This window comes from Podarcis cretensis (assembly GCF_951804945.1).
Source record: "Podarcis cretensis genome assembly, chromosome: 7".
Lineage (NCBI taxonomy): Eukaryota > Metazoa > Chordata > Lepidosauria > Squamata > Lacertidae > Podarcis > Podarcis cretensis.
In genome coordinates, this window is record NC_137176.1 from 83,675,685 (window position 1) to 83,702,571 (window position 26,887).

At 46.0% G+C, this 26,887-nt stretch overlaps 1 protein-coding gene across 1 annotated transcript in view; it reads right to left on the reverse strand.

Moving 5' to 3' along the window:
* The window catches only part of NDRG1 (N-myc downstream regulated 1), an 85,689-nt gene extending 60,285 nt beyond the window's left edge, over window positions 1-25,404 (reverse strand). Inside the window, exon 1 of the mRNA XM_079984408.1 lies at window positions 25,367-25,404. Within this exon, the coding sequence (XP_079840534.1) occupies window positions 25,367-25,389 (23 nt within the window). The 5' untranslated portion in view covers window positions 25,390-25,404. The remainder of the gene's footprint in view (window positions 1-25,366) is intronic.
* Between the last annotated feature and the right edge of the window lie 1,483 nt (window positions 25,405-26,887).

Genomic DNA, 26,887 nt, shown 5'->3' on the forward strand with positions numbered 1-26,887 from the left:
GGAATTGAATGCAGCCCTCCCAAGAAGAACTGTTATTTCAGGTTTAGTTGCACATGCTTCTTAATGAGCAACAAACAATCTAGAATGAACATACCGGACGACAGACACATTCCTCTGAAAGTAAGGAAGCAAGGCTGACTCATCCATGCTGCATTGGAAGCCGGTCTACAATGCATCCGGTTCAGAAATCAAGACCTGGGAGAGACCTCAGAGGAAATAAGCAGCGGCCGGTTTTCAACCCAAAGTGCTTTGAGACAAAAGCGTTTCACAGAAACTGTCCCCCAAAGAGTAGGCCCACCGGTTACAGGGAAAGTGAGCTGGAAAGATCTAATTTTCAAGGGAAAGATGTTTGCAAAACAAAAGCATGTGTTTCCTCCCTGCCCCCACTTGCACTTCCTGAAGAAATGATGACAACCAGAAAGGTTTTCAAGGTCAAGCATCCAAGAGCCCCCTATCGAAAGGCAGCGGACATGATTCTGGTTCTGAAAACGTGGAATCTTCTGTTTATTTTGCCTGGAAAACCACAGACTCTGTTTCTTTGCCTCTTGTTACCCCTCTCTGCAAGTGTAGCCCCAGAGAAAAATGTTTGTAGTTTGTGCCTCTTGCTCCTATCGTTTATTTAAATAGTGTCTTATCTTAAGAGTTGGAAAAAGCCTTTCAAATCCATCTTGTCAACCCCCGTTGCTTAAAGGCAGGGAAACCAAAAGAGCTGCTGTGGCAGGGTGGTTAGGATTGAATTAGGACCTGAGAGGTAAAGGTAAAGGGACCCCTGACCATTAGGTCCAGTTGTGGCCGACTCTGGGGTTGCGGCGCTCATCTTGCTTTATTGGCCGAGGGAGCCAGCGTACAGCTTCCGGGTCATGTGGCCAGCATGACTAAGCCGCTTCTGGCAAACCAGAGCAGCTCACGGAAACGCTGTTTACCTTCCCGCCGGAGCGGTACCTATTTATCTACTTGCACTTTGACGTGCTTTCGATCTGCTAGGTTGGCAGGAGCTGGGACCGAGCAACGGGAGCTCACCCCGTCGTGGGGATTCGAACCACCGACCTTCTGATCGGCAAGTCCTAGGCTCTGTGGCTTAACCCACAGTACTACCTGCGTCCCTAGGACCTGAGAGACCAGGGTTCAAATCCCTACTCCTACATGAAACTCACAGGGTCGCCTTGAGCCAGCCACCAAGTCTCAGCCTAACCTACCCCATAAGGTTGTTGTGGGATGGAATGAGGAAGCAGAGAACCAGTCACAACACTTTGAGCTCCTTGCAGAAAGGGTAGAGTATAAAGGCAAGGGGAACAGGTATTAATAGAGCATGATATACACAAAACAAAACAAAACCTGGAATGAGTCGTGGCCACATACTGCCTCCATATTCTCAACCCATCAGTCTGTGGAGTTAGAAACATAAAGGTTTGGATGGATAGAAGTATTCTGCAGCAGAAAACACATCCTCCCTCTGTACAGCAAGCCTATAGACTAGTGAACGCTGCACATCAGCTCCTTGTCTGGTTTGTTTCAAAAAAAGCAACTGTAGCATTTTCCCTATTCGCTGGAGTTTTCTAAATGGGAGCATTGTTTCTTGGGCTGGCAATAACGTTCTCTCTGTCATTTGTTTGTGTCGATGTCTTCCTAACCCTTTCATTTTTGTTTGACTTAGAAAAAATCTATAATAATCAATGCCCTTAGCAGCGGGCATAAAGCAATTGAAAACCACTGTTCATGTGCAAGAAACAGGTATACGTAACCTGTTTACATTTATTTTTTTTAATTAAGTCTCTCAAATAGCACCACGACAAGGCCTAAAAGGTAAAGGGGTAAAGGGACCAGCTTCCGGGTCATGTGGCCAGCATGACCAAGCCGCTTCTGGCGAACCAGAGCAGTGCACGGAAATGCCGTTTACCTTCCCGCTGGAGCAGTACCTATTTATCTACTTGCACTTAGACATGCTTTTGAACTGCTAGGTTAGCAGGAGCAGGGACCGAGCAATGGGAGCTCACCCCGTTGCGGGGATTCGAACCGCCAACCTTCTGATTGGCAAGTCCTAGGCTCTGTGGTTTAACCCACAGCGCCACCCATGTCCCTGGTGTCAAAATGCAGGGAGTTTCAGAGCTCAGATCCTGCCATGATAAGGGAACAACTATTTGCAAAGGTGGAACTGGCATTATATGGCCTGGTGAAAGTGCTGCAGTTTGATGAGATCAAACAGCCATGGGGTGGGAACTTGGCCAGGTGGGGAATTGGAAACCAGTGCAGAACTTTGAGCAGAGGCGTAAGAAGCAGGCAGGATCTCACACCTGCCAGCAATTGTGCTGCAGCATTCAGCGCTAGCTGCAGATTGCAGAACAACCAGGGGGAAGCCCCACACATGAATGCTTTGCAGTCATCCAGTGTCTGGAGCAGCTGCCCAGTGAAAGTGGTTGCAGCAGCCGAAGCTGATAAGAAGGTGAAGAAGAGTTTGGATTTGATATCCCGCTTTATCACTCCCCTTCAGGAGTCTCAAAGCGGCTAACATTCTCCTTTCCCTTCCTCCCCCACAACAAACACTCTGTGAGGTGAGTGGGGCTGAGAGACTTAGAAGTGTTACCCAGCAGCTGCATGTGGAGGAGCGGAGACGCGAACCCAGTTCACCAGATTATGAGTCTACCGCTCTTAACCACTACACCACACTAGCTCTCCTCTAAGGATGGAGCTGGTTCCAGGAGTCGCCCCCAGCTGTACCTGGTCCTTCCAGAGGGAGTGCAACCCACTGGCCTGTTTCTGTGACACAGGAAACACTCACTCATAGAGCTTCCACCTTGCCAGGATTTCTAGAATCACAGAATTGTAGCGTTAGAAGCGATCCCAAGGATCGTCCAGTCCAACTCCCTGGAATGCAGGAATCTCAGTTAAAGCATCCCTGAAAGATGGCCGCCCGACCTCTGCTTAAAAACCTCCAAGGAAGGAAAGTCTCTACAGAGGGTGGTGAATACAGCACATGATATCATGGGCTGTCCCCTGAGCCCGCTAGATGACATCGCAAGGGATCGTTGCCTTAGGAGAGTGAGAAAAATTCTCAGGGACGATTCACACCCGGGCCAGCACCTCTTTAATCTTCTACCCTCGGGCAGGAGATATAGAAGTATAATTAGTTCTGTTGTTGTTTAGTCGTTTAGTCGTGTCCGACTCTTCGTGACCCCATGGACCAGAGAACGCCAGGCACTCCTGTCCTCCACTGCCCCCGCAGCTTGGTCAGACTCATGCTGGTAACCTCGAAAACACTATCCAACCATCTCGTCCTCTGTCGCCCCCTTCTCCTTGTGCCCTCCATCTTTCCCAACATCAGGGTCTTCTCCAGGGAGTCTTCTCTTCTCATGAGGTGGCCAAAGTACTGGAGCCTCAGCTTCACAATCTGTCCTTCCAGTGAGCACTCAGGGCTGATTTCCTTCAGAATGGAGAGGTTTGATCTTCTTGCAGTCCATGGGACTCTCAAGAGTCTCCTGCAGCACCATAATTCAAAAGCATCAATTCTTCGGCGATCAGCCTTCTTTATGGTCCAGCTCTCACTTCCATACATCACTACTGGGAAAACCATAGCTTTAACTATACGGACCTTTGTTGGCAAGGTGATGTCTCTACTTCTCAAGATGCTGTCTAGGCCTGTTATTGCCCTTCTCCCAAGAAGCAGGCGTCTTTTAATTTCGTGGCTGCTGTCACCATCTGCAGTGATCATGGAGCCCAAGAAAGTAAAATCTCTCACTGCCTCCATTTCTTCCCCTTCTATTTGCCAGGAGGTGATGGGACCAGTAGCATAATTAGTTCTACCAACAGGCTAAAAAACAGTTTCTATCTGTGGGCTGTTAGGCTGCTGAACGGAAAATAATATAGTGCAACTGACTTTTGGGGTTGGTGTCTTGTGTGACAAGCACACAGAGTGCAATGAGATTGAGTGTTTGTGTGTGGGGGGGAGGAAGGCTCAGTTAATTTCATTGTACACAGGTTGTACATTGACAATAAAGGTGGTATTATTATTATTATTATTATTATTATTATTATTACCAACTTCTAAGGGAGTCCATTCCACAAATGACTTATGGATGTTTACGGCTGTAGCACCATCAATGGGTTCTTTGCCATCTGGAAGTCAAATGCTGTTTCTACAATTATGAAGTCTTCACCCACCTAGTTACTATTGCATACACTTTACAACAGTGGGTGAAATATCCCAAAATAAGAATCCAGGGTCATGTGTTCACCACTTAATCAAGACTGGACGCAGGTGGCGCTGTGGTCTATATCACTGAGCCTCTTGGGCTTGCCGATCAGAAGGTCAGTTGTTCAAATCCCCATGACGGGGTGAGCTCCTGTTGCTCTGTCTCAGCTCCTGCCAACCTAGCAGTTCGAAAGCACGCTAGTGCAAGTAGATAAATAGGTACCGTGCAGCGGGAAGGTAAACAGTATTTCCGTGCACTCTGGTTTGTCATGGTGTTCTGTTGCACCACAGTCATGCTGGCCACAAGACCCGGAAAACTGTCTGTGGACAAACACTGGCTGAAAGTGAGATGAGCACCGCAACCCCATAGTCACCTTTGATTGGACTTAACCATCCCGGGGTCCTTTACCTTTTAATGGCATGTTGCGTCACCCAGGAGTTGTGCTGTATGTGCCAAGAGATGCATCCCGTTCTTTTGCGTGCAACAGAGGCTCACCTCTCAAATGCTCCTTTGCTGATACCCTTAAAAGGCTGCTTGCCCAATGATTCAGAATAAATGTTATGAGGGTTCTTACTAATTTATGAGTTAGTGGATCCTGCACATGCAGGAGAAAAAAACGCTACAATGGCATCTTTCTTTCTTTCTTTCTTTCTTTCGACAATGTCTTGCTTGACTTGGACCAAAAATGTCAGCAAATTCCAGGCTTTGCAAAAACGATCTGGTTCTTTCAAGAGTAGCGGTGGTGGAGTTTGTTCTGGCCAGTTCTGAGCTTTGGAACAGACTTTGGCTCAAACATCTAGTAGTTCTCTTCTAGGCTCATTCCTTGCAAAGATAAAAGTCTTCATTTGCCTTTGAAGTGGGGTGAGGGGAAATAGCCTTTTCGAAAGCTTAGCCAACGGTGCTTACTTTAGAGTCCAACAATACTTATTTAAGGCTTTGTCCCCAATTCCATAAATTATATATATTCCGGGAAGCATTTAACCTTTAAAAAGGGGTGACTATGGAAATCAGCCCTGAGTGCTCACTGGAAGGACAGATTGTGAAGCTGAGGCTCCAGTACTTTGGCCACCTCATGAGAAGAGAAGACTCCCTGGAGAAGACCCTGATGTTGGGAAAGATGGAGGGCACAAGGAGAAGGGGGCGACAGAGGACGAGATGGTTGGATAGTGTTTTCGAGGTTACCAGCATGAGTCTGACCAAGCTGCGGGAGGCAGTGGAGGACAGGAGTGCCTGGCGTTCTCTGGTCCATGGGGTCACGAAGAGTCGGACACGACTAAACGACTAACAACAACAACAACAACAAATGTTAGCATTACGGAAGGCTGTGATTTTTTGTGTGTGTATTTGTTCCCCTGGTATTAATTCTATGGGCTGCTGCAGGATTTTATCCCCAGTGCTATTCAAGATCTCTATAAAGGGAGTGGTCCATAGATTTGAGATGACACTCAGTTTCTCCACAACATCTGAATCAGGTGAGATCATGTAGACCAGGGGTCAGCAACCTAAGGCCCATGGGCCAGAAGCAGCCCGCAGAGGTCGTTTGACTAGCTCATGAGCTGCCCACGAACAGAATTGCCCACTCGCGCGCTGCGCTAAAGCGGCACAGCACGGCGCGGGGACTCGCTTCCGTGGCACTGGTCTATGGAGGGATCTTCATGGGACCGATCCTGCCCAGGCAAGATAAACCTTGCTGACCTCTGATGTAGACCCTTGACCAGAGTCTGGATGCAGTGGATGAGAGTGAATAGACTAAATATTTGGAATAACTTCCTGGCCATAAGAGCTGTCCAACAGTGGAACAGACTCCCTTGGGAGATTGTGGACTCTCCCTCCTTGGAGGTTTTTAAGCAGAGGTCAGATGGCCATCTGTCAGGGATGCATTAGCTGAGATTTCAGGGGGTTCGACTAGATGACCCTCGAAGTCCTTTCCAACTCTACAATTCTATGAACTTCCATCATCCCTGACATTTGCATGCTGTGGCTAATAAGAGTTGTAGCCCCAAACATCTGGCAGGACTCACATTGCCTACCCCTGAAATTAGACTAGAAGTCATGATGTACGGGGAAATAAATTTGTAAATGACAATATATATGAACATTGCACAGAAGTCTCAGGTGCTTATCGTTCTATAAAAAATGGAAATGTTTCATTTTGTTATCACCACCGCCCTGCCTCTTTCCTTGTTGTGATCGCAGGCTCACAAAATATGGAAGGAGGGAGGAAGAGTCATGTGGTATCCTAAAGACTAAGAATGTTTTTCTGGCATAAGCTTTTTTGTAAACCAGAAATTCCATCAAAGAACTCCTCAATTCAAATTTGTCAAGGCGTTTTCCTTCTGTGCCTAATATTGCCAGATATTCCATTCAAATGTGTCAAGACCATTTTCCTTCTGTAACTAATATTGCTAAAAATAAAAAGAAGCAGGTAAGGAGATGTATATTCCATTTCACAAAGGCATGTGTTATTTGCAATAGCGTATGGAGCAAGGCTTCAAGTTCCGCAGAACAGGAAGAACAGGAAATATAGCTGGAACAAAGCTTTCGAGATAGCAGCGCTCCTTGAGGAACCCAAATATCTTCATAGGATAGGCATTTCCAATGGGTAGAAGCCAGGTCAGAAAAACTGTAAGGACTTTTAAGCACATGTGATAACAGAGCTGAAAACAGCTCTGAACACACCCACAACACAAAGCCTCACATAAGTCATCGCTGGCGCTCATTGAGTCTGGTAGGGTGGAAGGCAGGGAGGCCAACAGTAGGTGGCGCTAAAGCCCATGACGGGCAGAGCTATGCTGCTTCCTGGTTGTAAGAAAGAAGGCAGGAAGGTGGGGGCTTGCTGAGCTCAGAGTAAAGTTGGCAGGGCAGCAGCCCATTCATCCTCATGGACCAGCCTCCACTGCTTCCAGTATTTCACTGGTGGAAGCAGAGCTGTTCCCCATATCCCTTACATTGCCCTTAGAACCTGTGGGTCACAATCTGGAGGACTTCCAGGTTGGCGCCATCGCCGAATGGCGGACTCCCTCCGAGCTCCGGAGGGAGCCTGCTCGGCAGGGGCTGGGTTCTACCGCGCCGGCGACGCGGGGACCCTCAAAAACCATGGGCGCTGAAACCCATGGGCATGGTGACTCGGCGGGCACCATTTGCGCCCCCCTGACCCGCGAAGGAGCCTTTTTAAAGGCTGCGGAGCGGGTGACGGGGGGGGGTGGTGCTGTGAGTCCTCCGCTTCCCCTGCCGAGCGAAGCCGCATGCCATTCGACGGAGAGCGCTGACTTCTTCCATTGAAAATTTGGTCTTTAAAAGAATAACCCGTGAGTAATTGGAACTTGGATTAAAAAAGGGAAAAAATTCTATTTAAATTCGGAGCGAGCGGGGGAGGTGCAAAAAGGAAGTCAGCCTCCCCCCTGTTGTAGAGGAGCTAAAGCAAAGGATTTGACAACTAAGATTGAGTGTAACCTTTTTTTGATAAAGTTATTAACTTCGCGATGGAAAATTATAAGACTGGGCTGGAGGAGAAAAGTGGAATGTGAATTAAAATGCAACCCCCCCCCCCCCCGGAAACCCCGGGAGCGATCTGAAAGAGCGCCGGGAGAGGAGAAATAGAGGTTTTGACAGCTGTCAAAGGAGCTGTCAAAGCGGAAGAACAAAAAGAGAACTTTGTTACGAGGACTTTGCTGGTCACATTTGTTACAAATTGGATATAAATTGTTTAAAACAAGGAATAATAAGTTACTTTGACTGTTGGGTGTGATCGGGAAGGAAACTGAGTTACTATAATCCCTCTAGAGGAGCTGTGGGACGCTACAAGTATTGTTGGCATCGAATTTGAATAGGACTTTTTATCGCCTGGGAAACTGCAGAAATGGAACACTATTTTGTCTACAGAGGTCTACATACTAAAGGAGACAATAGATTTATCTATTGAAGAATGGAAGGGACTTGACGTAATGTTTTGTTCCTGAATAACAAAGCCTCTGCAGAGGAATTAGAAGCTTTTTGGAATTAGAACATTTGTGCAGAAGAGCAGGGGGGGGGGGGGAAAAGAGGAGGAGAGAGAACAACAAGAACAATAAGAATAACAAGAACTGGACAAAGTTGGAAGATAGACTCCTTCCAAGATTGGACATGTGAAACCAAAGATGACCAAAAGATGGCAAAGACTAATAAAAAGACGGCATAGCGGACTGGTGAAGGACTGTGGTTTAGATGTGGGAGCTCCAGGATGACAGTAGACATTGATGGACATTGGGAACGCAACCGGGAAAGGGGGGAGGGAAATTTGGAATCCAAAGGGTGCTAAATTACATTTTATTCTTTTTTTTTTATCTTTCTGTTTATCTTAATCTGTATTGCATATTAAAGACGGGAACTCGTGGAAGGGAACAGGTCGATTTTAGGGGATGGGAAAATATTTTTTTTAAATTGGGCCAATGATAATAATTTTAAAATTTGGGGAAAGAATTTGTTGAATCTATTTGAAAGAATTGGAATACAAGAGGGGGAGGGGGGGAAGTCCTGGAAAGAAGCCAATGAAAATAAGGTTTTAAATTTGGATGTTTTTCTTTTTCTGTTATATTTGAAAATCTTTAATAAATATTATTTAAAAAAAAAATAGAACCTGTGGGTCACAATCTGAAATCCAAAGTCTTATTGGGAGTTATGGGCCGGAGATGACCGTCGATCCCTGAACAGCAGCAGCAGCTGGCAACTGCTTTTAGAGGGAAGTATCCTGATCCCTCTGGCTACAATATCAGAGTGGCTGTTAACCGGATGGGACATGGCATTGATGATCCAATTAGTGAGCCCTGAATGGATTACAAGAAGGCAGACAGGCAACTGTTTAGTGGGAAGATGGAATATGTTTTATTATGTTATGGAATAGTAAAACACAAGGCAATGTGCAGCCATATTAGGAAATATTGGGAGTACTAAAAGTCTGGATGATGATTATGATGATGCTCCTAAACATAGAATAGAATCATAGAGTTGGAAGAGACCACAAGGGCCATCGAGTCCAACCCCTTGCCAAGCAGGAAACACCATCAGAGCACTCCTGACATATGGTTGTCAAGCCTCTGCTTAAAGACCTCCAAAGAAGGAGACTCCACCACACTCCTTGGCAGCAAATTCCACTGTCAAACAGCTCTTACTGTCAGGAAGTTCTTCCTAATGTTTAGGTGGAATCTTTCTTCTTGTAGTTTGGAACCATTGCTCCATGTCCGGTTCTCTGGAGCAGCAGAAAACAACCTTTCTCCCTCCTCTATGTGACATCCTTTTATATATTTGAACATGGCTATCATATCACCCCTTAACCTCCTCTTCTCCAGGCTAAACATGCCCAGCTCCCTTAGCCGTTCCTCATAAGGCATCGTTTCCAGGCCTTTGACCATTTTGGTTGCCCTCCTCTATAATAATAATAATAATAATAATAATTTTTTATTTATACCCCACCCTCCCCAGCCAAGGCCGGGCTCAGAGCGGCTTACAAGCAATAATAAAAACAAGATGAATGATTACAACTTAAAAACAAAATAAAATACAACATTAAAATAATGGAACATTAAAATATTAAAATGTAGCCTCATCGCAGGAGGAGAAGGAAAAGAAAAAAAAAGAGAGGGAGGGAGGGAGGGAATCAAATTGGCTCCAAGCCAAAGGCCAGGCGGAACAACTCTGTCTTACAGGCCCTGCGGAAAGAAATCAGATCCTGCAGGGCCCTGGTCTCATGAGGCAGAGCGTTCCACCAGGCCGGAGCCAGAGTTGAAAAGGCCCTGGCTCTGGTTGAAGCCAATCTAACTTCCTTAGGGCCCGGGACCACTAGGGTGTTGCTATTTATGGACCTTGAGGCTCTCCATGGGGCATACCGGGAGAGGCGGTCCTGTAGGTACGAGGGTCCTAGGCTGTGAAGGGCTTTAAAGGTCAAAAGCAGCACCTTAAATCTGACCCTGTACTCCACCGGGAGCCAGTGCAGCTTGAAAAGCACTGGGTGAATATGCTCCCGTGGCAGAGACCCCGTGAGGAGCCTCACTGCAGCATTCTGTACCCGCTGGAGTTTCTGGGACAGCTTCAAGGGCAGCCCCGCGTAGAGCGAATTACAGTAGTCAAGCCTGGAGATGACCGTCGCATGGATCACTATGGCCAGGTCAGGGCGGGAAAGGTAAGGGACCAACTGCTTGATGCGGCGAAGGTGGAAAAATGTCGCCTTGGCTGTTGCTGTAACCTGCGCCTCCATAGAAAGGGAGGAGTCAAGGATTACACCCAAACTCTTAACGGAAGGCAATGGCACTAATTGCCCCCCCCCCAAGAGAAGGCAGTTGGTCCCTCATCCCCATACCATCCCGACCTAGCCATAGGACCTCTGTCTTCGAAGGATTTAGTTTCAATCAGCTCCCACGAAACCATCTAGCCACAGCTTCCAAGCATCTGGTCAGTGTGTTCGAGGTCGAGTCAGTGTGGCCATCCATCAGCAGATAGAGCTGAGTGTCATCAGCATATTGGTGACAGCCCAGCCCAAAGCTCCGTATAATCTGGGGAAGGGGGCGCATAAAGATGTTAAAAAGCATCGGGGAGAGAATTGCGCTCTGTGGCACTCCACAGACCAAGGAGTGGCGCGACGACATTTCCCTCCCTAGTGCCACCCTCTGTCCCCGACCAGAGATAAAAGAGCACAACCAGTTACGGACTATGCCCTGTATCCCCACGTCTGCGAGGCGGTGGTCCAGAAGATCATGATCGACCATGTCAAAGGCTGCTGACAAATCTAAAAGGATCAGGAGTCCTGACCCGCCTCGATCCAGTTGTCTACGGAGATCATCTGTTAGGGCAACCAGAGCCATCTCCATCCCAAAACCAGGATTGTCAGTGTCCTTCTTGAACTGTGGTGCCCAGAACTGGACACAGTACTCCAGGTGAGGTCTGACCAGAGCAGAATACAGTGGCACTATTACTTCCCTTGATCTAGATGCTATACTCCTATTGATGCAGCCCAGAATTGCATTGGCTTTTTTAGCTGCCGCGTCACACTGTTGGCTCATGTCAAGTTTGTGGTCAACCAAGACTCCTAGATCCTTTTCACATGTACTGCTCTCAAGCCAGGTGTCACCCATCTTGTATTTGTGCCTCTCATCTCCAGTTAGGGCTGAGGAATAGAGCTCTGCCAGTCAGTTCAGACAATACTGAGGTGGATGGACCAGTTGCCTGATTTGGAACAAGGCAGGATATTAATAGACAGGATAGCAAATTGTTTTTATATGCAATAACGGCAGCAAGAATATTATTGGCACAGAAATGGAAGCAAGAAGAACTACCAACGAAAGAAGAGTGGCAAATGAAGAAGAAGAAGAGAAGAAGAGTTTGGATTTGATATCCCGCTTTATCACTACCCGAAGGAGTCTCAAAGCGGCTAACATTCTCCTTTCCCTTCCTCCCCCACAACAAACACTCTGTGAGGTGAGTGGGGCTGAGAGATGTCAGAGAAGTGTGACTGGCCCAAGGTCACCCAGCAGCTGCATGTGGAGGAGCGGAGACACAAACCCGGTTCACCAGATTACAAGTCTATCGCTCTTAACCACTACACCACACTGGCTCCCTAAATGAAATTAATGGACTACGCAGAATTAGATAAGATGACAGGAAGGATCCGAAATCTGCGGGACCAGAGATTCTTAAGAGGACTGGAGTAAATATTTGAACTATTTGAAAAGCAATTGTAATAAACAGATTACGCTAGTAGGACCGCAAGAAGTTTTGTAAGGAGGACTGCATGAAATAGTGCAATGAAGACTATGAAGAGAGTTATTAGTTAAGGAAGACTAAGTGATAAGTGATAAGTGATGAAGACTGAAAAATCTTCAGAGGTGGCTGATGGAAGTCCAAAACATTGTATAAGATAAGAAAATATGTTAAATGATTGTTGGAAAGGATATGGTAAAAATTATATATATATATATATATATATATATATATATATATATATGAGAGAGAGAGGTTGGGGTTGGCCTAAGGTGTGGTTGCTTGTTTGTGATTGGCTGTTGTGAACTTTGTTTTCATGTGTGAGTGGGATGGGTGGGTGTTTTTGAGTCAGGTTAGCCATATTAATTCATATGCTATTGGTGGATTCTTGTCATTGTCTTGTTGGGCTGTGATATGATAAAGGGAAGCCATACCATGAAGGCGTCTTCTTCTATTTGTCCTCGTGTCAATTTCAGTTTATTGGTTAATTTCTCTAATAAGGCTGTTTCCCATACTGTTCGGTACCATTGGTCCATGCTTACTCCTGACAGGTCTCTCCAGTGTCTGGTCAAGATGTTTCTGGCTATAGAGAGTAGGTGTGTTGCAGGTGTGCCTTTTTATCCTCACTCACCTCACAGAGTGTTTGTTGTGGGGGAGGAAGGGAGAGGAGATTGTTAGCCGCTTTGAGACTCCTTAGGGTAGTGATAAAGCGAAATATCAAATCCAAACTCCTCCTCCTCCTCCTCCTCCTCCTCCTCCTCTTCTAAATATGGTGTTATTGATTTCCATTATATAACAACAAATACGAAAGAAGAAGAAAATTAAAGAAAAAACCTACAAAACCAAAATCCTAATTTAACCTCCTGTCCTCTCCCGGAAGGACCAGTCTATTTAAGTTTGCCGAAGTCCAAAAACCATCTGCTAAATAAATAAATAAATGTGAACCCTCTCTCCTATAAATAGGACTTTTAACAGTGCTTATCATTGGCCGGATCATGTCCTCCATGCGCAACAAACATCTCACCCATATCCTGGTTTGCGTCCTCTGAGCGCAACTTGCCTGGCAGCAGAATGAAGTCGAAAAGTTTAAACAGTGACCACATTTTATAACCACCCTTTTCATTAAATTGGAAGGGAAAAAAGGAGGAGGACGAAAGGGAAGGCAGCAGAGATCAAAGTGCCCCACCATAAACGTTAATTGCAGTCACACACTCGAATGTTCATGGGCGTTTGAAACGTTTCCAAATAAGACATTGTTGTAGCGGGGTGAGGGTGGGGGAATGGGTCGGAGCGAGCTAATCATTTGCCGAGCTTGTTTACTTTGTCTCAGGCTTATCTGGTAAAGATTTCAACTACTTTCATGGCCGAGGTGGAATTCTGACCCTCTTTAAGTCAACCCGAGTTGGGTTATTGATTCCGGTGGGTCAAAAACTCACCCCCGGGACTTGCAAGCTTGCGTGATTGTAGGGTCAGCCAAACCTTCGAGCTTCAGTAGGAAAACAAGCCATGTGATCCATCAGTTAAGACTGCAGACTTTGGACAGCATGTGTGTGTGTGTGTGTGTGATCCATTCAGTTCAAAAGTGCCAAGGATGCACACATGGCACCTCTCCTACAAGCGCAGGCAGTTGGCGTTGTACCTACCCAACATGGGTACCCAAACCTCCATCTAAAACCCCAAATGCTTCAGTGGGTCGGGGGCAACACCCATCAACGCTGCTCTGATTTGGCCCATGTGGCTCCCTTCCTCAAATGGAGACCCCATTCCTCAAAGGACCACTGGACACAGATCGAGAGAAGCCAAGTTGCAGGCCGGTAGCTGGTGCCTTAGAATAAGTAGTATTATCTTGATCCTGCAGCACATACAAACACCAACTGCGCATTGTGCCTTTGGGCTTGAAGCACAAATAAAATCTCACCGGTGTTTAGAGTGTCAGACTAGGACCTGGGAGACCAGGGTTCGAATCCCCACTGGGCCATGAAGCTCACTGGCTGACCTAGAGTCCAGCTGTCCTTTGTCAACAACAAATTGTCGCTGTTTTTTTGTGTTGAATATATGCTATATGGTAATTTATGAACCTAATAAGTATCTAAAGCCATTTGCACATAACAAAATATGTATTTTATCAAAGTAATTGTTGAACTGAAATACAATTAAGAAGAAGTATATTTTTGGGGTGCCCCCAAGAGAGTGGGGCTCTAAATTACAGCTTGTTTATCTTATATGTAAATCCAGCACTGGTTGTGGGATTAAATGAGGAGAACCGTGGACGCCACTTGGAGCTCCTTGGAGAAAAAAGTGGGATGTGAATGCAATAGATTAACTTAGAAATAATAATAATCCTGGAGCCACAAATGTTGACTGCCTTTATTTGTGGTTGTCATCAACTCCAAGATTATTTAGGAGTGTATAGGGTTTTGGGGGGCATTGCAGCCATGGGTGGCATTGTAGCGTTCCCTATTTTGCTGCCTCCAGGGCCCTGCTTCCACTTAACTCAAACCCTCCAACATTTCTCTGATGCAAATAGGGACGTCCTATTCAATAATAATAATAATAATAATAATAATAATAATAATAAAAAAATACCCCACCAATCTGACAAGGTTGCCCCAGCTACTCTAGGCGGCTTCCAACATACAGTGGTACCTTGGGTTACAGATGCTTCAGGTTACAGACTCCGCTAACCCAGAAGTAGTACCTCAGGTTAAGAACTTTACCTCAGGATGAGAACAGAAATTGCACGATGGCAGCGCGGCAGCAGCAGGAGGCCCCATTAGCTAAAGTGGTACCTCAGGTTAAGAACTTTATCTCAGGATGAGAACAGAAATTGTGCGGGAGCAGCGGGAGGCCCCATTAGCTAAAGTGGTACCTCAGGTTAAGAACAGTTTCAGGTTAAGAACGGAGCTCCGGAACAAATTAAGTTCTTAACCTGAGGTACCACTGTATATAAAAACATACTAAAACGTTAAGCATTTTAAAATTTCCCTATACCGAACTGCCTTCAGATGTCTTCCAAATGTTGTATAGTTACTTATTTCCAGTGCTTTTTTTCCTGGGGGGGACGCAGGGGTATACATACCCCTAAACATTTTGTGAATCTTTGTACTTTTGTTCATTTACTGTATTTATTTCCCCCGATTTGAACTATAAAATGGTGATTTTCTTGAGTCAAAATGAGGGTACCCCTAAACATTTTTTAATAGAAAAAAGCACTGCCTATTTCCTTGACTTGGGATCACCTGACTCCATACCCATGATGAAAATGAGGACGTCGTCCAATACCCTACAACATTTCTCCAATTCTGGGATCAAACCAGAAACCGGGGTGGCTTCTTTAAATCCAGGACTGTCCCTGGAAAATAGGGACACTTGGAGGGTCTTCTCTGGTCTGGAGGGTCGGAGAAATTCTCAGAGGAGACAGCCTCTCTGAAAGGCTGTTTTGCTCTTTTTTCAAATGTTATAAGAACGTAAGGTCTCAAATATATAAATTTAATGTTCATAAATGTACAAGGCAAACACATACATAAATATACAAACCACATGTCTGAAACAGTACAGGAAGACAGTCCTGAAACCATTCTGACTCTCCCAAACCGACCTCAAATGTTTCTCTGCAAGGAGGGAGGAAATGAAATAACCATTGTCTCTTTGCTTACAAATCCTGCCTTAAGGGCACATTTAAGATATGAATAGGGTGAGTCTGTAACCTGGACTCAGGAATTAGGTATTTATCATCACAAAAGGCTGATCACCGAAGAATTGATGCTTTTGAATTATGGTGCTGGAGGAGACTCTTGAGAGTCCCATGGACTGCAAGAAGATCAAACCTCTCCATTCTGAAGGAAATCAGCCCTGAGTGCTCACTGGAAGGACAGATCCTGAAGCTGAAGCTCCAATACTTTGGCCACCTTAGGAGAAGAGAAGACTCCCTGGAAAAGACCCTGATGTTGGGAAAGATGGAGGGCACAAAGAGAAGGGGACGACAGAGGACGAGATGGTTGGACAGTGATCTCGAAGCTACTAACATGAGTTTGACCAAACTGCGGGAGGCAGTGGAAGACAGGAGTGCCTGGCGTGCTCTGGTCCATGGGGTCACAAAGAGTCGGACACGACTAAACGACTAAACAACAACAACATCACAAAAGGATGGCCAGGCTCTCCATGTAAACACATCAACAGGTTTCCTGCCAGACAGAATTCTGTTGTAGATGCCCCTTCTGTGATGTATGTATGATATATTAGGGGGGTGGTCTTGGGCTGCAGGGTGGCAATTTAAAAAGTCTATATAAAGCCATGCACACCATTGTTCTGGGTTGCTCCTCCCTCCTTCATGTGGTGAGTGAGGACCCTGTTGCAACAGTTCAATAAAGATCAGGATTACTAAACTGTTTTGCATCTCAATATTCTCTGGTTGGCTTCTGTTATTTTCTCCTACCGATAGAGAACCCACTTAAGGACTCTACACAGGCTCTTGGATACCCCATAAGGGAAAAAGGGCAGATTTTGTTTACAACAGGAGGAAGATGTATTAGACTGCAACATGGACCAAGTTCAGCAGGCACCATTGTGCAGGCCTGGCTGTTAACGTTGAACTCTGCGTCTTGGCTAACCCACTGAGCTGTCCCGCAAGACAGTTCAAACAAAACCTTCCCCTGGCTTGGCCTGAACAGGGCCTGAGATGGATCCGAAGACTAGAGATGGGCACGACTTCCTAAAGGGCACCTCTCAGCTCCCTCCCTCCCTCCCTCCCTGTCCTTTAGTTTTTACAAAAGGAATTGTCTCCTGCCCCAAGAAAGGCATTTGTCTGAAAAGGTCAAGGCCCTCAGCTGCTGCCGTTCCAGAGCATCGTTGCTGCCAAACACGACTGTGTTGTTTATGGGTGCCAAGGATTAATTATGAGGTTCAAATGACTTGCCCATTTGGAAACCCACAAAAGGAGGTTTTGCACAATTGCACACCTGATTTATGTGACCTCTCCAGCTAGGAGTGGCACCAGTTTTAATGGGAAGAAAAGGAAATTTGGCTCCAGCCCTACAGCATCTTAGCAAAGCCCCAAGGCAGCAAAACTTGAACCTGTTATGTGCTGTGCTGAATCCTAGAACAATAGGATCCAGAATGCAGCAGTCTGATTGGTCCGCAGAAGCCACCCAATCCAGCTCCAGGTGGAAGTGAATCAGCAACCTGATTGGCCTGCAGGAGCAGCCAATCAGGCTTCTGGAGGAAGTGAATCCGCAACCTGATTGGCCTACAGGAGCAGCTCGGAATTAGCTAATCTTGCGGGGCCCATTGTGTAAATAATGTATGTGTAGCTATACGTTTGGGACGCGGGTGGTGCTGTGGGTTAAACCACAGAGCCTAGGACTTGCTGATCAGAAGGTCGGTGGCTTGAATCCCCGTGACGGGGTGAGCTCCCATTGCTCGGTCCCTGCTTCTGCCAACCTAGCAGTTCGAAAGCACGTCCAAGTGCAAGTAGGTAAATAGGTACTGCTCCGGCGGGAAGGTAAATGGCATTTCCGTGCGCTGCTCTGGTTCGCCAGAAGTGTATTAGTCATGCTGGCCACATGACCCGGAAGCTGTACGCCGGCTCCCTCGGCCAATAAAGCGAGATGAGCACCACAACCCCAGAGTCGATTACCACTGGACCTAATGGCCCTTTACCTTTAACTCGGGTTACAGATGCTTCAGGTTACAGACTCCGCCAACCCAGAAATTGTACTCGGGTTAAGAACTTTGCTTCAGGATGAGAACAGAAATTGCGCTGCTCTGGTTCGCCAGAAGTGGCTTAGTCATGCTGGCCACATGACCCGGAAGCTGTACGCCGGCTCCCTTGGCTAGTAAAGCGAGATGAGCACCACAACCCCAGAGTTGGCCACAACTGGACCTAATGGTCAGGGGTCCCTTTACCTTTAGCTAGACGTTTGGGGGAAAGTTTCATTCATTGCTACTAGGAGCTGAATAAAGAGCATAAAATTCACAATCAACTCAGAGTATATTTTAAAACCCAAACCAGGTGATGTATTAGTTTTGTCTCTGTGTCCTCAGGAAACAGGGATGTTGTTGGTGATCTCTACAAAAATTGCCGCATTGGGCGCCTAGTGTGGGGGTTCAGAAGGCCTAATCCTTTGCCTCCCACTATGGCTATGATTTGATCGCAAACACACAGCATTGTAAGCAATTTGCAAAGGGGGAGGGGGAACTACCATCCATTAAATGGGAGCTTTTTCCCTATGAAAATTGCGGAGCTGATTTGAATTTAAATTTGATTTGATTTGATTTGATTTGAATTGAAACGAGAGAATAGCAAAGGGGTACAGGATTAAAGCCTTCTATATCGAAATCTTTAGCAATTTGCATAAATCAAGGGCACCAACTATAGGGGGCAGAAAGGGCTTCAGCCCCCTCAATATTTCTGGACTGGGTGCCAAGCTCCCCCCCAAATTTTGAGGGGGCCTCCATCCCCCGCTGCCCCTGGGCAGGTACTGGCCCCTATGGGTCACGTGACACCAGCCCCCTTGATGTGGGGGGCAAATTAGAGCCCCCGGTGTAAAGTATCTTGCATTTAAGTAAACAGTTTAAATCACACAGCTATACGTAGAAGTCAAATTTCAGGAGAAATCTTTTCCTGAATCTCATGTATTAATTTCCAACTTCTTGTTGTTTCACTACGTTCTTCTCTCCAAAAGGAACGCAAAGGCACTTTTCAAAAATCAAAACACACAGTACAATGTGACCGAAAACAGGGTTAACAATAAGAGAAAGGCAAGTCTAAGGAAGTTTTTAATGTTTGATATTTTATCGCTTTTTTATTGTCATTATTAATATTCTGTTGGGAGCTGCCCAGAGTGGCTGGGGAAACCCAGCCAGATGGGTGGGGTATAAATAAATTATTATTATTATTATTATTATTATTATTATTAGCAGCAGCAGCAGCAGCAGCAGCAGCAGCAGACAAAGCATTAAAACAGTTTAATGAAAAGAACCAAAGGACCATTAGCAATATTTGTATCCTCGTCGTGATTTGCAATAATAAAAACACTGTGATACTCGAGCCCTTTCAGAGCGAACTGCTCTTGGTATCTCTCCTCATCCTGCAATTTCACAGTTTGTGCAAAGTCCAATTACATAGGCACATGACTGAACCTTCATTTGAACTAATTTTGTAACGTGAAAACTGCTCAATGTTTCCCTTACGCGTTTCCTTAGCATTTCCGCAACACATTCTATATCTATTCCAAAAAATAAAATAAAATATCCCTGGTGATAGTTTGCTAACATGTTTTGTAGCTTATCAAAGTCATTTGGCCTTTATTGGGTTACTTGTTTCCTTCCTTATCTCCTCCTCCTTTTGTATTGTTACCTGCCTTTGATCAGGCACGACTAATATCATTAAGATCTCACTTGGTGTCAATGTCTGTTTTGTGTCATGCGTGTTTCGTTTTCATAGTAAGGAAAAGATGAACTTTCACCGTCAAAACATCTAAACTCAAAGCCTCTATCAAATCTTTACCCTCCCCAAGGCACTGAGCCCGGTGAAAATTTCCACACTGTTCTCAGCCTTGCAGAAGACCTTGGGTCGGCAGTGACTGTATCCAACAAAAGTTATTTGCTCAAGCACTTATGACAGAAACGTCTGCAAGATTGCTACAGAAGCGGATCACGTGGGGAGCATAAAACAAATAGTAAAAACAGGAATGATTAAACCAAGATGTATCTTCAAAAGGGATTTTGAAGATAGCAACACACGGAATTGTTTGTTGCTTGCTTTTTTTCTTGCAAAGTTCCTTCCAAATGAGCTGCCACATAATGCCTCTTGGGTTGAATTTTCACTCATCTGGTGCAGAGAGCGGAGCAAAGCTAGTAAGAAAGAGTGGCTAGAAATCTGAGCTAAGAGAATCATATAGTCATAGAATTGTAGCGTTGGAAGGGAGCCTTAGGGTCATCCAGTCCAACCCACTGCAGTGCAGGAATCCTTTGCCCAATGTGGGGCTTGAACCCACAAGCCTGAGATTAAGAGCTTCATGCTCTACCTGTTGAGAAGAATTACCATATTTTTTGCTCCATAGGACACACTTTTTTCTTCCTAAAAAGTAAGGGGAAATGTCTGTGCATTTTATGAAGCGAATGCATGGTCCCTGGAGCCAAATTAAAGGTAAAGGTAAAGGTACCCCTGCCCGTACGGGCCAGTCTTGACAGACTCTGGGGTTGTGCGCCCATCTCACTTAAGAGGCCGGGGGCCAGCGCTGTCCGGAGACACTTCCGGGTCACGTGGCCAGCGTGACATCGCTGCTCTGGCGAGCCAGAGCCGCACACGGAAACGCCGTTTACCTTCCCACTGGTAAGCGGTCCCTATTTATCTACTTGCACCCGGAGGTGCTTTCGAACTGCTAGGTTGGCAGGCGCTGGGACCGAGCAGCGGGAGCGCACCCCGCCGCAGGGATTCGAACCGCCGACCTTTTGATCGGCAAGCCCTAGGCGCTGAGGCTTTAACCCACAGCGCCACCTGCGTCCCTGAGCCAAATTACCCAGGGGCAAAAGGCAGATCATGCTTTTTTTAAAAAAAAAAAAAAGAGGGAAGAAGAAGAAGAAGAGTTTGGATTTGATATCCCGCTTTATCACTACCCGAAGGAGTCTCAAAGCGGCTAACATTCTCCTTTCCCTTCCTCCCCGACAACAAACACTCTGCGAGGTGAGTGGGGCTGAGAGACGTCAGAGAAGTGTAACTGGCCCAAGGTCACCCAGCAGCTGCATGTGGAGGAGCGGGGAAGCGAACCCGGTTCACCAGATTACAAGTCTACCGCTCTTAACCACTACACCACACTGGCTTTCAAGACACCACACTGGGAAGTGGGTGTTGAAGCAAAGCTGCTGATTGGCAAGCGATTGGGAGGGAGATAAGACTGCTGGTAAAGGAGGCTGCCTGGGAGAGGGGAGGTAAATACAGCGAACTTGCAAGGAGAGGAGACAGGAAGACTAAAGCAATGAGGAGAGAAATTAGAAGAAAAGGAGGAGCAAAAGACTGCTCCAGCTAAGGAAAAGACACTAAGGCAAACAAGAGGGAAGGGAGTGTTGAAAGGAAGCAGCTGATCGGCAAGCGATCGGGAGGGAGGTAAGGGACGCGATAAAGGAGGCTGCCTGGGAAGGGGGTGGTAAAAGCACATGGATCCTCAGGATTTTTGCATTGGGTCACCCCAAATTCACCATCAGATCACATAGCATGTCCATGGCTACAGCCTGCACCAAAAACACGCACGCACAAAATGGCACAAAAACGTGGTTACAAAGCACGGATCCACATGGATTCTAGGATTTTTGCATTGGGCTACCCCAAACTCACCATCAAATCACATGTCTGTGGCCACAGCATGAACCACAAAAATCATACATCCACTGTTTTGTTCAGAATATTTTTTTCCCCCTTGTTTTCCTCCTCTAAAAACTAGGTGCGTCTTATGGTCAGGTGCATCTTATGGAGAGAGAAATACCATGCGCTGTTTGGCTATGCTCACAGTTACCACATTTCCCCCCTCCTTTTTAGGGATCTCATGCCTTTCAGTCGCTGCACGGCTGAGGCAGAAATTCAACCAGGGAGGAGTTCCCCGAAAGAAAACACCGAAAACCTGCTGAATTTCTGCCTGCCGCAAGGATGTACAGCTGCCTGAAAAACTTGGCACTCCTAGCCATTCTTAAGGCAGATTAAATTTGCAAACAGAGCAGAATGAATTCAGTCTAGACGACTGCTTCGTTTGCTGTGGAAGGAGCTAATTAATGGACTAATTGGGAGTTAATTGGAAATGATTGCTCAGCCAGAGCAGCAGAGCTCTCTGGTCGAAGCTCTTGCTGGGAATCAATGAACTTAGATCTCGACAAAAAAAGAAATCCTAAGGAAACCATGTTGAGAGTGAAAAGGTTTGTAAAGGTCACAGTAACTTCTGATTGCCCCAGGCTCTGAGTAAGGTTGCCAAATTCAGGTTTTCTGCTGTTTAACAGTTGCTGCAAGTCGCATGCATTCGGCCAATGAAACTCTCCCCTTTTACTTGGGCCAGGAAAAGAGAGTTGCATCTCTTGTTAATTTCTTGTTTACGATTACGATTATGATATCTTCATTGTCATTGTCCCTTGCGGAACAATGAAACTGAAAAACTACATAAAACTACATAAAAACTACATAAAAACTACATAAAACTACATAAAAACTACATAAAACATTCAAAAACCCCTAAAAACTCTAAAACCCCATTTTAAAATACACTATACTACAGAGACCCCTTATGCTGCGTTTAGAACCAGAGTTGCATTTGCGTAGAAACTGTTTCTCAGGCGGCTAGTCCTGGCCTTTATAACCCTATACCTTCTTCCAGAAGGCAGAAGCTGAAAGAGATCATTTCCGGGGTGCGTACTATCCTGCGCTATCTCTGCCGCTTTCTTATGGCACCTGGCAGCATAGATTTGATCTAAGGTGGGAAGAGTGCACCCAATAATTCTCTCTGCATAATTCAACCCTGGATAGCATTGTTTTTTCCCTGGCCGTGCAGCTCCCAAACCACACGCACAGACCATAAGTTAGTATGCTCTCCACAGTGCAATGGTAAAATGCCATCAACAGGTCCTTTGAGAGATTGTTTTTCCGGAGGATTCTCAGAAAATATAACCTCTGCTGTGCTCTCTTCACCAGGTCTGTTAGGTCTGTAGCCTACCTCACAGGGTTGTTGTGAGAATAGTATGGGGGAAGGTGAGAACCCTGCATACCTCACCTTGAGCAAATGGAGGGAAGCTGGGATAGACTCGCAATATAAAATGAAAATAAATAAAAAGGGACCATCTCAAAGTTCTTAAAGAATAATAGCCAAGCCTAGGACCCACGTACCTATGGGACCGCCTCCCCTGGTATGCCCCGCGGAGGACCTTAAGGTCCACAGATGACAACATTTTGGAGGTCCCAAGTCACAAGGTGATTAGATTGGTCTCAACTCGGGCCAGGGCCTTTTCAGTACTGGCCCCGACTTGGTGGAATGCTCTGTCACAAGAGACTAGAGCCCTGCGGGACTTGACATCTTTCCGCAGGGCCTGCAAGACAGAGCTGTTCCGCCTGGCTTTTGGTTTGGACTCAGTCTGACCTTTATATTTCCCTCCCCTTATGGTTTTGATCTGGGGGCTACTATTAAAATGAGGCTGAATTTTAAATTGCATTTTAACCTGTATTTTAAATTGGTCCCCCCCCCCCCGCATTATGTTTTTACTGTAATTTTACTGGTGTTAGCCGCCCTGAGCCCGGCTCTGGCCGGGGAGGGGAGGGTATAAATAAAATATTTTGTTGTTGTTGTTGTTGTTGTTGTTGTTGTTGTTGTTGTTATTAAGTCCAGGTGGGAAATGCACAGCCCCTAAGAGGCAGTCATCCTGAGTCTTTATTAAACTTTTCTAGAACAGCTCAGCCTTCCTTTCCAAACTTCCACCTGCGTCTGCCCCACCACCTTCTCACTTAGGGCCCTGGAATGCCGGAAAGTGGGGTGTTTAACTTTTACAATTGCAGAGTTGGAAGGGACCCCGAGGCCATCTAGTCCAACCCTCTGCAGTGCAGGAATCTCAGCTAAAGCAAGCATGACAGATGACCATCCAACCTCTGCTTTAAAACTTTCTTCTTCCTATACCTGTTCCCTTTGCATTTGTAGGAACCGTTCGGTGTGGGGTCCCAGTTATACTTTGGAACTCCCCGCCTATTGAAATGAAGCAGAAATCTTCACTTTACTCTATTTGTCACCTGCTAAAGAGATTCTCATTTTGACAACGCTACCCAGACGCTTTTGAAGTCGACGTGATTTTAATCTGTTTTAGTTTTTTAACTTTTGTACAGTGGTACCTCGGGTTGCGGGATGCGGGTGGTGCTGTGGGTTAAACCACAGAGCCTAGGACTTGCCAATTAGAAGGTCGGCAGTTCAAATCCCTGTAACAGGGTGAGCTCCTGTTGCTCGGTCCCTGCTCCTGCCAACCTAGCAGTTCGAAAGCACGTCCAAGTGCAAGTAGGTAAATAGGTACTGCTCCGGCGGGAAGGTAAATGGCATTTCCGTGCGCTGCTCTGGTTCGCCAGAAGTGTATTAGTCATGCTGGCCACATGACCCGGAAGCTGTACGCCGGCTCCCTCGGCCAATAAAGCGAGATGAGCACCACAACCCCAGAGTCGGTTACCACTGGACCTAATGGCCCTTTACCTTTAACTCGGGTTACAGATGCTTCAGGTTACAGACTCCGCCAACCCAGAAATTGTACTCGGGTTAAGAACTTTGCTTCAGGATGAGAACAGAAATTGCACGGTGGCGGTGTGGCAGCAGCAGGATGCCCCATTAGCTAAAGTGGTACCTCAGGTTAAGAACAGTTTCAGGTTAAGAACAGTCCTCCGGAACGAATTAAGTTCTTAACCTTAGGTACCACTGTATATTTTAAAGTAGGGCTATTGAATTTTTCCCGATTGTATAGTCTTATATTTTTGTAACCCGCTATGAGGGTTGTTTTTTTAAACACCCAAGTTTAATGATTTAATGAAATCAATCAATCAATCAATCAAACAAACAAACAAACAAATAAACACTCTTTTATCTTCCTGAAGTGTCTCCCCAACCCCTCCAGCCTCTTTGAAGCTGCTATTAGCACCGCTGGGGTGTTTTGATTGGGGAAACTGCAAGGAAATGAGCTTAGCCATTCGCTTCTCCATCGATGAAGCTCCAATCCAAATCCGTCGAGCTGCTTCCCAGCTTTTTCTTAAGGCATCAGGAAAGCAGATTGCGGCTTTTCTTCAGCACATGAAGTTTGACTCTTTTGCTGAACGAGAGGAGATGGGCTCACACATCTCACCAGGAATTTGCGTCCTTACCCACAAGCAAATCCCCAAAGCATTCAGTGTGACTTACGCTCAAGTAGGTGTGTTTAAGATTGCTTTTTTAGGAGAAAATACCCCCTCCATTACAAGACTTGGGAGACATGCAACGCAAAATGGACAAAACTGAGTTTTTCACCTGCCTCAAGGACTGCAGTACTCTAGAGTTCTAGACGGCTTACGCACTTAAATATTTAGTCTCAGCACCTTTAAGCGTGTAGAATTTAAAAACAAACTGTATGGCAGCAGGCAGAAATTCAACAGGTGATACTCTTCCCCACCAAGGCATGCTGTCGGAAAAGCTGCAGCTGTAGGATTTCTGCCTATTGTGCAGCTTTGAAAAGAGCCTCGCCAGAGAGGAAGGAAGAGCTGCTTTCCTTAGAAGTAGTCAAGAAAGTTGAAAGTGCAATCTAGTCCAACCCCCTAAATGCAGTGATAGAAGGAAGCGAGTCCTCTGCCCCAAGCACCTTACAGTTCAGTTCAGATAGAGCTTGGGGCGGGAGGAGGGGAAGGGGAAATTGCAAGAAAATCAATTCTAGCAACTTGCCGCAAAGCTCCAATAGCTCTTTAATAGATGGATTTTTACCTGGTAGTCGATACGGCATGCATTGATGTCTTGCTCGCTCACTCACTCAAGTTGGGGACCAACCAGGATCCTGCCCTTCCGTCCTTGGTTTGCAGTTAAAAATGGCATGTAGTCCCTGAGAGCCGAATCGAGAAAAGCTGCCTTTTTGGGGGGGAGGGAGAGGGAGTCAAATCATACAAGTCGAGGCATTTGTAGCAGCTCAGAGGCTGACCTGGATTTTGCCCAGCTCCAAGGCCATTTTCCCCACCCGAGCCAACAAGACTTCCTTTTTATAAACACTGTAATTATCTTCTGGACATAATTCCCGTCACAATTCTGATTGGAAAATGGAGCTGCTTAGGAAAGGCTTACAAGACAACATCTGTTCAATGGCGGACATTTGGGTCAGGGCGGGAGCCGCTGGGGAGGGAATTAAATTGCCGCACAGAAGCGAAGCGACGGCAGGGGAAGCCGGATGCGTTCTTCACGAGGGCCGGCGTTGCTTCCAAGAAGGGTGCATAAGACACGTCAAGGCCAGAGGGCCGGTCTCTCTTTCCGTCATTCCCCCTCCTCCCTACTCATTCACATTGTGCGCATAATTCTGCAGGGGCGCAGAAAAACACTTGCCTAACATTGTGCTGGGCACAGAATTCAGAGGCTGTGTGAAAAAAACAACAGGCATGATACTAGTCCTCACTGTGGCAAAGACATGGCTGCTTTCTGAAACCTCACCCACCTGAAGGGTGATGGAATAAGGCTTCCAGCGTTGACAGGGAAAGATCCTGTGAGATTTGGCTTTGGCCATTTGAATTTACTTTTTAAAACATATTTCATTTTTCAGTTTTTTTAAAAAAACTATTTTGACAACAATACAAATCTGATATTACAATACACAAACATATCTTGACTCCCACCCCTTTTGCGGTTTCTGAATTTTATTTTAATTTGTAACACTGCATTTTCTTCGTTATTCCAACTGTTCATTACTCCTTGGTTTCCTTTTAAGTTCTATTTTAACTTTTTGGTTTAAGTTACTCCTGCCCATGAACCAGGGCTGTCTTAAGCATATGAGGGACCGGGATGCAAAGATCTACCTGGCACCCCCTGAGAGCCTGGCGCCCGGGTGCCCCACACCCCTAACGCCTATGGGTAAGATGGCCCTGCAATGAATTTATGTGTGCCCAGTCACATTTCAAATAATCCACAATTTTTCCCAAGTTTCTTGTAAAGCTTTTTGCCTCTTGGTTCCTTATTGCTCCCATTAGTTTTGCCATTTTGGCACAGTCTACATTCTGCCACTCCTCCTTGGTGGGTATAGAATCTTCTTTCCATCTCCGTGCATAAACTATCCTGGTCTCTGTTGTGGCACACATAAACAGGTTTGTTTTGTTTTCTCTTTTTGTCTTTAGGTAACTATATGGAGAGGACAGGAGTGCCTGATGTTCTCTGGTCCATGGGGTCACGAAGAGTTGGACACGACTAAACGACTAAACAACAACAAAACTATATGGAAGTGAGAGCTGGACCATAAAGAAAGCTGAT